The sequence below is a fragment of the Heloderma suspectum genome, chromosome 4 (assembly GCF_057233095.1).
Source record: "Heloderma suspectum isolate Gila_16-S chromosome 4, 16-S_ref, whole genome shotgun sequence".
Lineage (NCBI taxonomy): Eukaryota > Metazoa > Chordata > Lepidosauria > Squamata > Helodermatidae > Heloderma > Heloderma suspectum.
This window is the reverse complement of record NC_139461.1, coordinates 266192146-266207135: the sequence shown is the minus strand read 5'-3', so window position 1 is coordinate 266207135 and position 14990 is coordinate 266192146. Positions and strand designations below refer to the sequence as shown.

The following is a 14990-nucleotide window of genomic DNA, read 5'->3' as shown; positions in this document are numbered from 1 at the left end:
GAATCCTGGCCGGCCAGCTGTGCTCCGCAGGGATTCTGCGGAGCCATCGGCCGGCTCCGCCAGCAGCTGGACATCTGGCCGCTGGCTAGCAGGGACGCAAATGGTGGCAGCCGTAGCCACTGCCGTTTGCGTCCCTGCAGTCAGCCGTGATAGGCTACATAAATGTTTACGTAGCCTATCACGGCTGACTTAAAAACACACACACACACACATGTATGCAAATGGCGGCGGCCGTGGCCACCGCCATTTGCGTACACGCGGTGTTTTTTTTTTTTTTAACTTAGCCGTGATAGGATACGTAAATCTTTACGTAGCCTATCACTTTTGTTTTTTTTTTAACTGGAAATGGCGGTGGCGGCAGCCGGTCAGAAGACCGGCTGCCGCCGCCGAACCACCACTGGAGCCGCCGCCGCCAGGAAGATCCGCCCCAGGTAAGTCTCGTCCCGGGGGGGGGGCAGACCATTCTGCCACCGATTTCGGGGGGCCGAATGTGCTGGCATTCGGCCTCCCCGGGATCCGTGGCAGAATTCTCTGACATCCCTAGGTTCTTGGGCAAGTTACTTGTGTTTCGGCCCCACCCGTTTCACAGAAAGAAAAACTGGTGTTTTGTGACTTGCTGCACTCACACAGTGGCAGCCATTTTGTGAATGGGCACCTCCACTTATTGCAGCAATTTTGTGACTGAGCCCATGACACTTTCCCAAAATTTCAAATTTCAAATCACTGGCCCCAAAAGGTTGGAGACCCCTGCCTTAATATGTAGCATCCCTCCCAAAAAGAATGTGGCAGGGAAGAAGGAAAATACTAGCTCTGCTATAAACGCACAGAAGTATTTTTAATTACATTTTTTCTCATTCTTCTGGAGATCAGGGAAGCATACATGGTTCCACCGCCACCATTTTATCTTCAAAACAATTCTGTGAAATCGCCTAATCACTCTCTTTGCCTAGCTTAAGGTCACCCAATGAGCTTCATGGCTCAGCAGGAATTTGAACCTGGGTTGTCCCAGTCTAGTCCGACAACTATTACTGGCTCTCAGGTGGACAAGAATAATGAAATATTTTGCTTAAGATGTAAAGAACACAAGTAGTTATTAAATATTAGTGTTTTACAGTGAAAAAAGGAAGACAATACAGAAGTATAACCTATCATTTCCTCCAAATGTAACTAGAACACAACAAGGCCCTTCTCTGCATCATTGCTAGTCTACTAGAGAAGAGGACTTTCTACCAGAGAAGAGGACTTTCGGTTCTGTCACCCTCCCTTTGGAATGTTTTCCCCACAGAGGCTTGAATGGCACCTACTCTCATGACTTCCTGGCCCAGACTTTTCTATTTTCTGAGGCCTTTTACAACCTGGTTGAATTGGTTTTATTCTACTGCTATGATTTTATAATCTTTCTATTCTGCTGTTTATCATCATTCATATGTAATTTTGTTTTTATCTACTCTATCCAGTTTGTTAGCTGGTCTATCCAATTTGAATGTAATTTTTTTTTTAATCTGTTCCATCCAACTATATTTGGGAGTAATAATACTAAAATGTGAGGCACATCCTTTCTAAATACAATAGAAGGATTTTAAAAAGCGCAGTACTACATATTCTCCTAAAACATAGAAAATATGGGCAAGAACACGGGGGGGCAGAATTTGAAGACATTTCTAAATGATTTAAAACAAAAACTATCAACCTTTTCCTGAAATTTTACATTGACTGAAATCAGTACAGTATAAATAGTAAAAGGATAAAACTTTTCAGTTGTACAGTCATGAGAAATTATTTATATTCTTTAAAGAGAACAAAAGAATTAAATGAAAATTTGAAATAACAACTTCATTATTATGGCAAACCTTCAAAGCAAGAAAAATATTCAGTACTGCCCACCACTGGGATCAAAAAAGGTATAGAATCTTTACTATTTCCCTGTCTAAGGGTGCAATCCTATGCAGATAGGTGGTTGCCTCCCTAGTTTAGAGACAGCCGCCTATCCAATACAGGGCAGGAGAAACACGGAGCATTTTGGCTGTCTAGCCATGGGAGGGCGGAGCGGGGGACGAGGAGGCCGGACAACACATAGGATGTGTCATACCAGTATTTCCGCCCTCCCCGCCCCAGAACGCCACGTTTTGGCCGCTCCACACTCCTCTTGTGAGTGCAGAGCATGGGGCTGTTCTGCGCTGACTGTAAGGCAGTGCAGAATGGGGGGAATGTCAGTTCCCAGAAAACCAGATATCCTATGGCTGCCTAGCCGCTGACTAGCGGCCATAGAATTGCTCCCTAAATTAATTTTTTTTTACAAAAATATTATTTTTATTGTTTGTTACCTTTGCCCTTGATATGGGTATTATATACATCTGATGCTCTTTGGGTCAAAATGAATGTGATTTTGCTTGAATTTCGTATGTAAATACATGTCCCGACTTCTACTGAGCACACTCATACACACAAGCATAGGAAAGCACACACATGTGCATATGCACATGCAAAATGGAGTTAAGGAAAATAAGTAATATAACCTTATTTACAATGTTATTATAACAGTATAAATAATTGTTTATAATTTGTAATGTTTGGTGGGCTCCATACTGAGATGATGGTTCTCAAGGTACTTGGAAATCTTCTAGATGAAAGCCGGTGGACTGGAGTGCTTGTTCAGGCTGGTGTTATCATAGCAGGAAAAGCGGATTCATTTATACAAGCGTCCCATGTGACACGCACCCATAGGGCTCATCAAATCACAGCCAATAGTCTCTACGTAATTCTCCAGCAGGCCTATAATGAGGACAGCCAAGACTTAGATGACAATGGCCACTTCTTGTCGCTGAAAGACTGGTGTATTGGAGCTGGTCTTGATTACTTATGTGAGACCGATACGACAGGGAGACTTCCAGCTCTATATTGAGGCCCTGTCCAAGATTGTTCCCTGGTTCTTTGCTTTGGACCATACCCACTATGCAAGATGGATCCCTGTCCACTTACGTGATATGGTTTCACTTAAAGAGTGCCACTGTAACATCTAATAAGAATTCATGAAAGGGAAATTTGTCACAAAAAAGTCAAAATGTGCCTTCTCTGCTATTGTCATTGACCAGGCCCACAAGCAGAATAATGCATCTGTAAAAGGAGATGGTGGGGCTATAGGCCTAACAGAAAACCCAGCAGCTCTGCGTCTATGGATGGTGTCTGGTCCGCTGAGATGGCCCGCTTAACTCAAGAATTTGAGAATTCAAGTAATAAGAGTTGGGACACTGAGGAGCATCACCATGAGGTCAAAAAGCACTCACAGATGATGTTTGCAAAATTTAATCTCTCACTCAAGCTATAGAAGATATGGGAAACCCACTTGGTGAAAACAGCTGTGATCTTATTGTACTTGACAGAAGAAACATTGTAGATCCAGCAGTGGCAGACACACTACTCAAGACTGAGAAACATGGAGCTGCCCAATATGAAACATATGTCAGTGAGAGGCTTGTCAACCAAGACAAACCTATCACAAATCCTATCAAATGGAACAACCTCCGTATCTTCAGCCATCCTCCAATCAGAGAAAAGTCTGATTGCAGCTGCAACTGATATCCCTAAGGAATGACTGCTCGCTCTTCTCTAGACCTTACTTTGCATCACAGATATGCAATGGTAATCTAGATAACTTCTTTCGCCATGAAAATCATGCCTATCTCCCACTGTCAAAGATGGGGAGCCTGAGAACAGGAACAAAGTCTGATTTGTTGCTCTGTTTGGACAAGCTCACACTTGTGAAAGTCGAGATCAAAGTCTGATTTGTCTGCACTGTTTGGACAAGCTCACGTCTTCTCTAATCCTATAGTGCAGTTGACCATTCTTGATGGTGCTACCATCATCAACATGCTGCAACAAGGACTTGCAAAAACATTCCAGGATTATGCAACTGATGTTTTCCTTCCCTGTAATCTCATCACAGCTTCAGTAAAAGGGGAAAAAGTGTTCGGAAACATACCAAGCCATCAAGTCCAGTCCCAAAAAACTGGAAAGAGTTGTTGATGTTCTCCTTCTTGGCAATGATGCTAGCAGGCACTAACACTAACAAACATGTGATTACTACAAACAAGATCAATATGCTTTGTGTAAATCAAGATGTTTTGGGACTAACTCCATGCTCACACAAAGAGGCAGGCACTCGCATCCTACTCCACTTAAGTGATGGTGTACAGCAAAGGTATACTAAAGCCCTAATACATACCGTTGACACTGACGCTATAGTTCTGGCCATAACATCAACACAACGCCTGAACATTAATCTACCATGGATGGCATTTGAAGTTGGGAAGAACGTCCGGATCCTTGCTGCTCATGAGTTAGCAATAGCTTTGGGTCCTGATTGATGTGTCGTCTTGCCAATGTTCCACACAATTACTGGGTGTGATACTGTGCCCTTTTTTGGAGACAGGGGTAAAAGGACTGCATGGGAGACCTGGAATGCATATGGAGATGTTACCACAGCATTCTGTACCTTGGCTGATAGGCCAAGACAGCAGGCAGTGGAAGAATCGCTGAAGCCACTGGAGAGATGTGTAGTTTTGCTATATGATCGTACCAGCAGTGAAGAGCATGTTAATGATGCAAGGAAGCAGCTGTTCACAAAGAAAGGTAGAGCAACTGATGGTCTGCCTCCTACACAGGATGAGCTCATTCAGCACATCAAAAGGGCTGTCTACCAGGCTGGTCAATGCTGGGCCCAAATGATGATTGCAATACCATAGCTTCCCGCACTGAATGATTAGGTTGGAAGAAGAAGGATGGGTGGGAAATATGCCAGACAACCCTACCAGAGGCTATACAAGCTTGTAGGGAACTTATACAATGCGGCTGCAAGGAAGACTATAGAGTACATTGCAGGTGTGACAAGGCTGCTCTACAGTGTACTACTCTTTGTCTTTGTGGCACACTTTGTACTGACTAATAAGGGGGGGTCCAACAGTATCCACATGTATTTGACTTAAAAAATAATAATTTAGTGTGGTAGGCCTGGTAATGACAATGTTGTATTTACATGAAATAAACAGCAATCATTCTGTTCTTTATTAAGGTCTATTTTCCAATGCCTAGCTTTAAAAAACAACAACATAGGTCTATATTCTATTACAGAACCTTAAGATTTCGTTTGTTATTAACTCCCATTTGGCTTTTTGTACACTTCTAAAGTTATAATGCAAATAAATCAGCTTTCATAAACCTTAAAATATTCATGATTCTCCGAAAATTGAGGAATCGTAACTACAATTGGTGGCCATATTTCAAAATGGCTGCCAATTTTGTTACAGTGGAAATCTGAGATGGCTCTATAGCAAAGAATATTCAATATGGTATGGTCTAAAAGTGTGCCAAATTTCATGCTTTTATCATCCAAGGCACAATAGTTTCACTAATCTGCTGGACTATAGGGGGATTCCAAGCTGTTGGGAGATTAAAAGTTGATTTTGGGGGGATATGTTTCGATTCATTAATTCTGATTTATTATAATTAATTTGTAAGCCTGCTAAATTTTAAAAGTGATCTAATTCATTCTGTAAGAACGGGTCAATGCAGGTTATATTGGATCTTGTAGGTTTAACAGCATATCATCAGCATAAAGATTGATTAGGTGGTTCTGTTTTTCCTATTGTGATTCCTTTTATGTTATCATTATTTCTTAAATAGCTAAAACTTCTACAAAAGGAGTAAATAAAGTTGGGGAAAGGGGGCAACCTTGTTTAGTTCCACTTCCTATTTCAAAGTATTCCGAATCTGAGTTATTCATTTTTATACAGGCCCATGATGGGGAATGTATCGCACCAATGGCACTGGAAAATTTGGGACCAAATTTATAAAATTTCAATGCATTTTTTTAAAAAATTCCAATTAATGCTGTCAAAAATTTTATATATATCCAATGCCACCAGAGCCATAGGTAGTTTGGTTTGTTTACAATAACCCATCAACCTAAAAACCCTTGTAACTGGATCAGAAATATGTCTGGTATAAAACCAAACTGATCTGCATTTATTTATTTTTCTATATAATTTTTAATCCTATTATTCAACAATGAGGCAAATATTTTATAATCTATGTTTAATAAGGAGACTGGCCGATAAGAATCGGGTTTTAATGGGTCTTTCCCTGGTTTGAGTAAGAGTACTATGCGTTACTTTTCCCACATTTCTGGGAGTGGAGCTCCTTCCAGAATTGCATTAAATAATTTATGTAACTGTGGGATTAAAGTGTCTTTAAATTGTTTGAAAAATTCAGCAGTGTATCCATCTACACCTGGTGATTTCTGTGTTTTTAGGTTTGAGACTTTAGCCTTTTTTCTGATATTCTTCTAACCATCTGATCTATATTCATAGTTTTATAAATGTTTTTTAAATATTTTACAAACTCTTCTTTTGGGTAAATCAATTATTCTCTCACCTTCTGAATTATTTATGGCTATAATGTTATTCTTCATTCTACTATTTCTGACCCTACTGGCTAATAATTTGGACCCTTTCCCATCAAATTCATAATATTTTTGTTTAAGGTATAACAAGTTAGTCATTGTATTATTTATATCTAATTTATATCTAATTTATCCAATTCTTTCCATTTTTTCTTCTAATTCTTTCCTAATTTTGATCGATCCATACTGTATGTATCAGTAAGTTTTTTAAATGTCTAAATTCAAGCTTGATGTTTGCATACTCCTTTGTTTTCTTATTCTACTTAATTCATGTATGCATATTCCACAGATTACAACTTTTAGTGTTTCCCATCTGTGCGTGGAGGAAATACCTTCCAACGTGTTCTCTTTTATATACAGTTCTAAATTTTCCTGTATTTTTTTCCTACTTGATTTGGTTGCTAATAAAGTTGTATGGAGTTTCCATGTCAGTACAAGTATCTCTTTAGACGTCTTTAGTATCTCTTTAATGGTACGTTTAGCGTAGCATGATCTGTGACCTTAATTATATTAATTCTAGTGTTACTCACTTTAGATGATTCTCCTTCTGAGATTAGGATACAATCAATTCTTAAGTATCATGCACTTCTGAGTAAAAATTATAACTATAGTCATTTGGATTACATTCTCCCCACGCTTTTCTTAGCCTGCAGTTCTGAAATATCCTGAAAGCTTTCTTTGCATTTTCTTGTTTTACAAGCTGTCTTGATGAATTTAGCGTACTTTTTCCCTTATTCTCCAGTTTTCTGGGATCTTCCCCTTGGAGATTCCAATTCAGGTCTCCCCCTACTATAGTTGTCACAGTAGAAAAGTTTCTCAGCTTATTAAATGTGATGTTTCGAAAGTAAAGTTGCCATGCATTTGGTACATATACTGAAGCTAAAATATATATTATATTTTGGTATATGAAGATATAGCGACCTCTAATGTCTCTTTGAATTTTTTGTAATTAAAAATCAATATCAGATCGGATTAAAATGGCTACACCCTGTGCTTTATTAGTTCCTGTCGCATAGAATTGTTTATCCCATTTTTTTGTAGGCATGGAAGTGTCTCTAATATTTATTTTACATATTTCTTGTAAGAAAATATTTGCATTGGTCTCTCTTAGTAATTTCTGTAATCTATTTCGTTTTATTATTGTCCCTCCTCCTTTGATGTTCAAGGTACTTATTTGTAACTTGCTTATATTATTGTTTATATTTCTAGTACTCATATATATTTCACCATCAAATATAGGTTCTTTCGCAGCTTAAACAGCGGCCAAACTACTAAAAACTTGAGAGAACAATCCCACAACTCCCTCTCCCCCCTTTGATCCTGCTGCAGCATTTCCCCAACATGTGCTGCTAGACCCCATAGGAATAGCTTTTCCCCCGAACCCCGTTTTAACACAGAAGTGTTCTTCCTGGGTGATATCTCACCCAGGTTTTCTCTTTTTAAAGTTTTCCTAATACGAGCATACAGTGAGCAAGATATATAATGCTGTTAGATATTAACAATGGTTATATCTGAGTCTTTCATGAGACATCCTCAACTTTTAAAGTTTCATAACAAACAACTTTTCTCTCTTCTTTGTCATCTAAACCTAGTTGGATTTCTATGTATGATGTTATTTACAGTCAGTCCCTCTGCTAGTACACAATCCTCTTAGACTTTTTTAGGAGTTTATTTCTTATACTGAATTGTTCTTTGTAATCTCGCTGGTAGTAACTCCTCTATCAGGTTCTGTTGGTTTTCTTCTCAGTGTTTTCCGCCTTTGAGCTAACTCCCATTCCCCATGTTCCATACTTGCGCTTCCTCCTTTCAGGATTCTTTCTGATGCAAATTCTATAGGTAAGTCTATTTTCAGAGCTCTGAATGTCCAGCCATTTCTTTTAAAGTTGTTGCCACATAATGGCCGCCATTATGATAACTGTAATGCTGAAAAGAAAGCCCCACCAGAATATATCCGCTTCTTGTAGCTTTCTAGTAAATGGGCGAAACTCCTGTCGCTTTTTAGAAGCTTCTGGAGCAAAGGTCTGGCAAGATTAAAACAGGCTTTCCATTACATTGTATGTCTTTTGCAGATTTTATCTTTTGCATAAATTCTTCCTTCTTTGTATATCTTGCAAAGTAGATTATTATATCACGAGGTCTGTCCGCATTTACACTTTTTGGTCTTAATGCTCTGTGTGCTCTTTCAAATTCTTCTTTTATTTGAAAGTCTGGTAGTAATGATGACATCCATTGTGCTAAAAAGGATCTTAGTTCCCCAGTTTCTGCTGATTCTATCAGTCCTCATATTCTCATATTAATATGTCTGCTCAGATTTTCTGCTTGTTCTAATTTCATCTTAATCTGAATATTTTCTCGTTGTAATTGTTCACTTTTATTCTTTGCTGCAGCTGCAAGGTGAAATGCTTCTGAAGCTGTACTTTCAACCACCTCTACTCTAGCATTAGTGTCTTCCAATGTTTGTTCCAAAATCTCTTTCCAGTTTTTTTAACATTTCTTCTTTAAACTGGGTAAACTGGGAAGCCAGTTCAGCTCTCTACTCCAGCGGTTTCTCCGCTGGGGATCCGTTTGTAGTTTTCTGCTAACCAGGCGCCATCTTGCAAGGTTGTTTTATTTCTTCTTCTGGTAGGCCCACTTTAACTTTAATTTTAAAGAAGTCCAGTAATGTTTTTCCTCTAAATTCAGTTGTACTTGCCAGATTGCTGTTTAAGCCTTGTATCTGTGATAAGTTTAGATTTAGAAATCAATTTTTTAAGTCATTTTCTTGTTTATTGTTGAGGAGCTCATTCAACCCATGTCTTTCTCCTTGCTCATACGCTCTGCCCCCACCCCCACCTAAATGTATTTTAGGAGTTAACACACTAGGTCTAAAAATACATTTTACTTCATATAGATATAGAACTTTTATATTGTTACAGTCTAGCCTAAGGAAGCCAATTCTTTTTACAAATTTTGTATTTTTGGAGACTGCAGGCCATCAGCTGATATACCTTAATGACCCAGATTTTTGCATACCATTGATTATCAGTAGGTACCAGAAGAATTCACCTGTTTCAAGTGGTTTGTTATAGTCATTCTTGTTGCAGTTAACAAGTATATGTTTGTGATCATTGGGATTTTCTTCCATGTCCATGAGATTCAGTGGGACCACTTTAAAATCTAGATGACAATTAGGGCAAAATCCTAATTGGCTGGCTGGGGCATGCTGGCAGTTGTAAGACATTTTTCTGTCTAAACATGCATAGGATTGTGCCCTTAGTAACCTAACTTCTCTCTGCCAAAGTTTCTGTCCAGAAGTTACATTTTATTGGACATACAATACCCATATGTAAATTCTGTTCTGTTGGCATTTGTACTGGCCATTTCTGATGCTGTTCTGATAGAAATATTTTACTTTGTGGGGAATTAGGTCCAAAATGATCTGCAGTGGCTTAGTGGTTAAGACGCCGAACTGCAGACCGGAAGGTCGGCAGGACAGCAGTTCGAGACCCAAGTGCTGCATGACAGAGTGAGCTCCCGTCTTCAGTCCCAGCTCCTGCCAACCTAGCAGTTCGAAAGCAAGAAATTGCAAGTAGATAAATAGGTACCGCTTTGGCGGGAAAGGTAACAGCGTTCCGTGCACCTTGGTGTTCAGTCATGCCGGCCACATGACCACGGAAGCATCTTCATACAGCGCTGGCTCTTCGGCTTAGACATGGAGATGAACACCACACCCTAGAGTCGGACACAACTGTTTGGGGACACCTTTACCTTTTACCTTTAGGTCCAAAATAGATGTGATTCAGGAGATCTGGGATGGGATCACTTTCTTTTTTTAATATTGGGAAGGGTGCCTTCAAATTTGATCAGAGCAGCAGTGCTGGGGGAGAGGACTTTTAACCCTCCCCTGCAACACTGTTTCTCAATCTAACCCCATTCCCAAGCTTCTATTTGTTTTGCTGTACCAGTATCTTTCCCCAGCATGGCTAGTAGCAGCGTACAGGGGATAGGATAGGGTGTAAACACACAGTGCTGCTACCCCAATATTTTTTGTGATAAACCTTTAGACACAAGTTCTCTAATTGTACAGAGAGACAGCAAAGGATGATTTCCAGTCTTGTGACTGTTCATCTTCTGCCAATGGTGCACCTGAATGTTTCCCAACAAATTGAACTGCTGGTCTTACTATCAAGTGTTATCTGAAGCAAAATGTGGTATATAGCTGAAACCACATAATGGCAGGGACAAGGAAAGAGTCATGAAGTACTGGATGCATCTCTGCCTTTCCCTGATCAGCAAACCTTTCAAATAACTAGAATGATGATCTTTTACCAACTACTAACTGAGACACCAATGCAACAACGCTCAAACCAACATCGATGGTTTGGTATTCGATTTCCCACACACACAACTCTGAATAATTCAAATAGCAGGTTGCCAACCCTCCCAAACAGTACTAATTGTTCTCCTGAGAAAGACTTGTTAGACCTCAAACAGATTTCAAGAAGATATGATATAATAAGTGGAAGGCAAGTGGTAAGAATAATAATGGCTGCTAAATAATCATTCTGTTATCCAAACAACATTTGCCATAAGGCTAGAAGCTTTAGATATGGAGAAAATGTGTTCATACCAAGAAAATTATGAACATTTTTGTTCATAGATGAAATAATTAATTTTAACTAAATAATCATGTAAAAGTGAATACAGAACAAATATCACAATGCACCATCACAAATATTTTACATTAAGCTGCTTAATATTTAATGCATGATATAAATAAGAGGCATTTGCCACCGCTTCTCCCTCTTTGTATTGTATGTTAACACACAATCCCTGAATGCAGGAAACATTAGCCCAGTTCGGACATAACAATAAGCCAGGGTTCCAGGGAAACCCTGGGTTATCATGCTCAAGCAGTGTGCTGAGGCACGCTATCCGATCACTCCTATTTGGATCCTCCTGCAAGCGGAAGCGGCTAAAGAAACCACAGACCATCTGTCCATGGTTTGTTTATCGTTGAGCAAAATGGAAACTCTGGCTTGTCTCTCCTCAAACAAGCAAGAGTCTTAAGCTAACAAAAAAAATATGGCTTACTACTCTGGCTTGCCTGGGGAGTGACAAGCCAAAGTTCCCAGTTCACACATAACGGTAAACAAATCATGGATGGACGGTCCATGGTTTATTCAGCTCCTTTTTGCAGGAGCCATGCCAGAGCTATCAGGCACCACACACCAGAATGGTGCTCAAGCACAATAAACCAGTGCTGCTCCAGAACCCAGGGTGACTGGCTTATTGTTACCTCCAAACCAGGCCATTGTCTGAGCTAGGCAGAGAATACCACACATAGATGTTCTCTCACCAGAGAGAATCAGTACAAAACCAACACGCTAATTTAGTTCACACATTATTTCTCCATATTTCCAGAATACAGTACTGAAGTCGATACCTGTTCAAGAAATCCCTGAGAAACAGCCAATTATATACTGCATAGGTCTGAGCCCATGGATTAAGTATAAGCCATGTCAATGCAATACATTATTGAACTATTAGTGAAAGGCATGTGAACAGGAAGTAAAACTGAAATTCTGAGAGCAAATGAGACCAAAAACAACAATGTAAGGATCCATTCAATTCACTGACTCACTTCACAGCATATAGAGTTTAAGTATTTTGCATAGGAGGATGTACAGGAAGCACCTAAAACAACTTAGAACAGAGACAGGGAAGGATTGTCATTCAAAAAGTTATGTTGAACATACCTTTTCCAGAACTGCATCATCCACTAAACACATCAGTTTGGAACAAATGTCAGGTGCCTAATGCAAGAGAGAGCTTGGAGAGTTACAATTTAAAAGAAAGTGACCTTGTGAAGTGAGGTCACAAGTAATCATTTGAAAATCATTTACTTCTAAAATGGGCCTTTTCTGAAAAACTTCAAGTTTTCATTTCAGAAATATCAGACATCTAAACAACAACTAGATTTTCAACAGTACATGGTAACTGAGACAGCTATGTTCTATGATGCAGTTATTAGATCCTCTTCTATATGTTCCTATCACAGTAACTATGATTACATGTGGCCAGGCAGAAGATCTTCACAAGAAGCCACCAGCAGTCTATTTAGCCTTTAGAGCAGAACACACTCATAGATCAATAAAGTAGACTGTAATGTTTTGCCAGTTTCCAGTAGTCAACAAAAATGTACAACAAAGATTATGATAGAAGTAATAAGATCACTTTTCTGATACAAAAATCAAGTATTTTTACTCAAAAGCTCTGTTCTTTCATCATTAACATTTCTATAAATTAATAGCCAAAATGTTAAGGGTTTTCAAAAACACAGATATGCCTAATTGAGAAAATATGGGTTTTATTTTTACAAGGTACAATACAGTATTATGGAAGGTGGGTTGTAACAAAGGCATCTATTGACTAAGAGCAGATCCATACAACCCTTTCAGCCCATGGGCAGCTATGGTTTTCAGTTATCCTGTGTTTACAGCTGTGTTGTCCCATAGTGAGGATGTTCTATGCATACCAGCAAAACTGGTGTAATTCAGGCATGCCACACCACACCAAAACTACTCCAGGTTGAATTCAGCCCTTGGTGACAACATGGTCACATTGTCTTGTCATTGGCTGACACAGCTGAAAGTCAGCACATACCAAATGAAAAATGTGCATGCCTGTGGGTTGGGATGACTGTATGAAAACCAGACTCTCTCTTGTGTATAGAACATGCTCACTGAGCAAGTCCCTCATATAATCTCTAATTTCATTCAGGTAGTGGTAAGTAATAGAGAACTTTCCTTTTCATGGACTCTTATACTTATTGTAGACTTATGACACAGACTACTGAGTTTAATGGGCTCAACATGCTGCAGGATCCTTGAATACAATTTATTTACATTCAACTGTTGTAGCCCAAAACAATGCAAAGAAGCATAAGACATGCCTATGTTAGAGACACTGCCAGAGTTCAGGTCACCCATAGCTCCATAGCCTACACTGTAGCCTAACATGGTGAATAAATAGTATAGTGCCATAAAGACCCATAGAGTGATTGCCCAAGATCTAAAGAGACTAATTCTAACTAACAATACTTTGGACATTTAGAATTCCCTCCAAAGTGGTACCCAATTTGGAGAATTCTACTGTGGAGAATGAACACAGACTATTTTAAACTATACTAAGCTCAAGATGAGGGGTTATGCAAACAAAGCAATTTGAGATACAAAATCTTGTTCTAAAGTGACAAGTTTTCTTTGTAAATTCCAACTTTAATTAAAAAGCCTACCTGCTCATTTGCATTTAGACTAATAAGGTTGGTGTACAATGGCAAAAGGGAACCCAATCATCATTCCAACTTCTTTCTTTTTTCTTTCAAACATTTTAATATCAGTACAACACATATAAACATTTAGATATTTAAAAAAACACGTAAGTAAGAAGAAAAAACATAGCTTCTCTTGCTGAGAGCTGAGCCTTACCTTTACATTTGTGTGTGTGTATACACACACGCACGCAAATATAAAAACATTAAAAACAAAACAAGTGATAATGTAATACAGCAGCATCAGTTAAGCCAAGAAAATATAGAAAAAGTTCGGCAGAATAAAGAAGTCTTTAGGGGCTGCTTAAAGGCCACAATGAGTACCCAGCTTGCTGGGGGAAAGGTAGTCACGACTGGGGAAGGCAATGGCAAACCACGCCGCTATAGTCTGCCATGAAAACGCCAGCGTAAACGGCGGCATCCCTCTAGGGGTCAGTAATGACCCGGCGCTTGCACAGGAGGAACCTTTCCTTTCCAAAGGCCACAAGAGAGGGGGCTAACCAGAGTTCTTGGGAGAGGCCATTTGAGAAATGTGGGGCCAACATTAAAAAAGGCCCTGCCCCTAGTACTTGCCAACCTGATTGACCTTAGTGGTGGGCCTATAAGGCTAATCTTACGGCTTGGGAAGTTTAAAACTTGTCAACTGGCCTTTGATAGAGAAACCTATCCTCTTCAGATATATGGTTACCTTGTCAATAAAACAGCACCATGGTGGACCCTAAACACAGCTTACTTTTTCAGAAATATCAGATTACTAGACACCAACTATCTCAGAAGCTACAGCTGCAGATTTAACTTTTGGGAGCAGGAAAGCAAGACGCTTACTCCCTTTTAACCAAAGCAAAGAGGGAACCCAAACAAGCCCAAAGTGCATGAATGGAAGTTAGCACACTAAAAATGCATACTGCCTAAAACAATGCCAAGAGGCCTCGGGTACAGCAGCAGCTTTAGGTGTGCTTAAGAAACTGGCTACCTTCTAACTGTGATGAAGAAGCAAGGTGTGACAGACCACTTTTTCTTTCCACTCCACCAGAATAGCCATTAGAAATATCAATTTCTTGATAAAAGGTACAAAAATACTAAGAACAGCATACATACAGAAGGATGTGTCTTTGGGTTCATGGAAATCTTCAAAAATCCTATAAAGATTTCCAAGATTCTACTGTATTGCTGTATTTTGGGATTCCTAGAACACCCACCAAATTATGTAAAGGAAGAACA

The 14990-nt window shown here is 39.4% G+C and overlaps 1 protein-coding gene across 4 annotated transcripts in view; it reads right to left on the bottom strand.

Annotated features, from left to right (window-relative positions):
- Nucleotides 1-14990, bottom strand: part of KDM5B (lysine demethylase 5B) — a 90186-nt gene that overhangs the window by 60165 nt on the left and 15031 nt on the right. For 2 of the 4 annotated variants that reach the window (XM_084853734.1, XM_084853736.1), the window contains one exon: nt 12196-12252. The exons of 1 other annotated variant lie outside the window; for it this stretch is intronic. In XM_084853734.1, coding sequence (XP_084709860.1) covers nt 12196-12252 — 57 coding nt within the window. Of the gene's footprint in view, nt 1-12195; nt 12269-14990 lie in introns of all 4 variants that reach the window. One more of the 4 variants, XM_084853738.1, reaches the window with a different exon arrangement.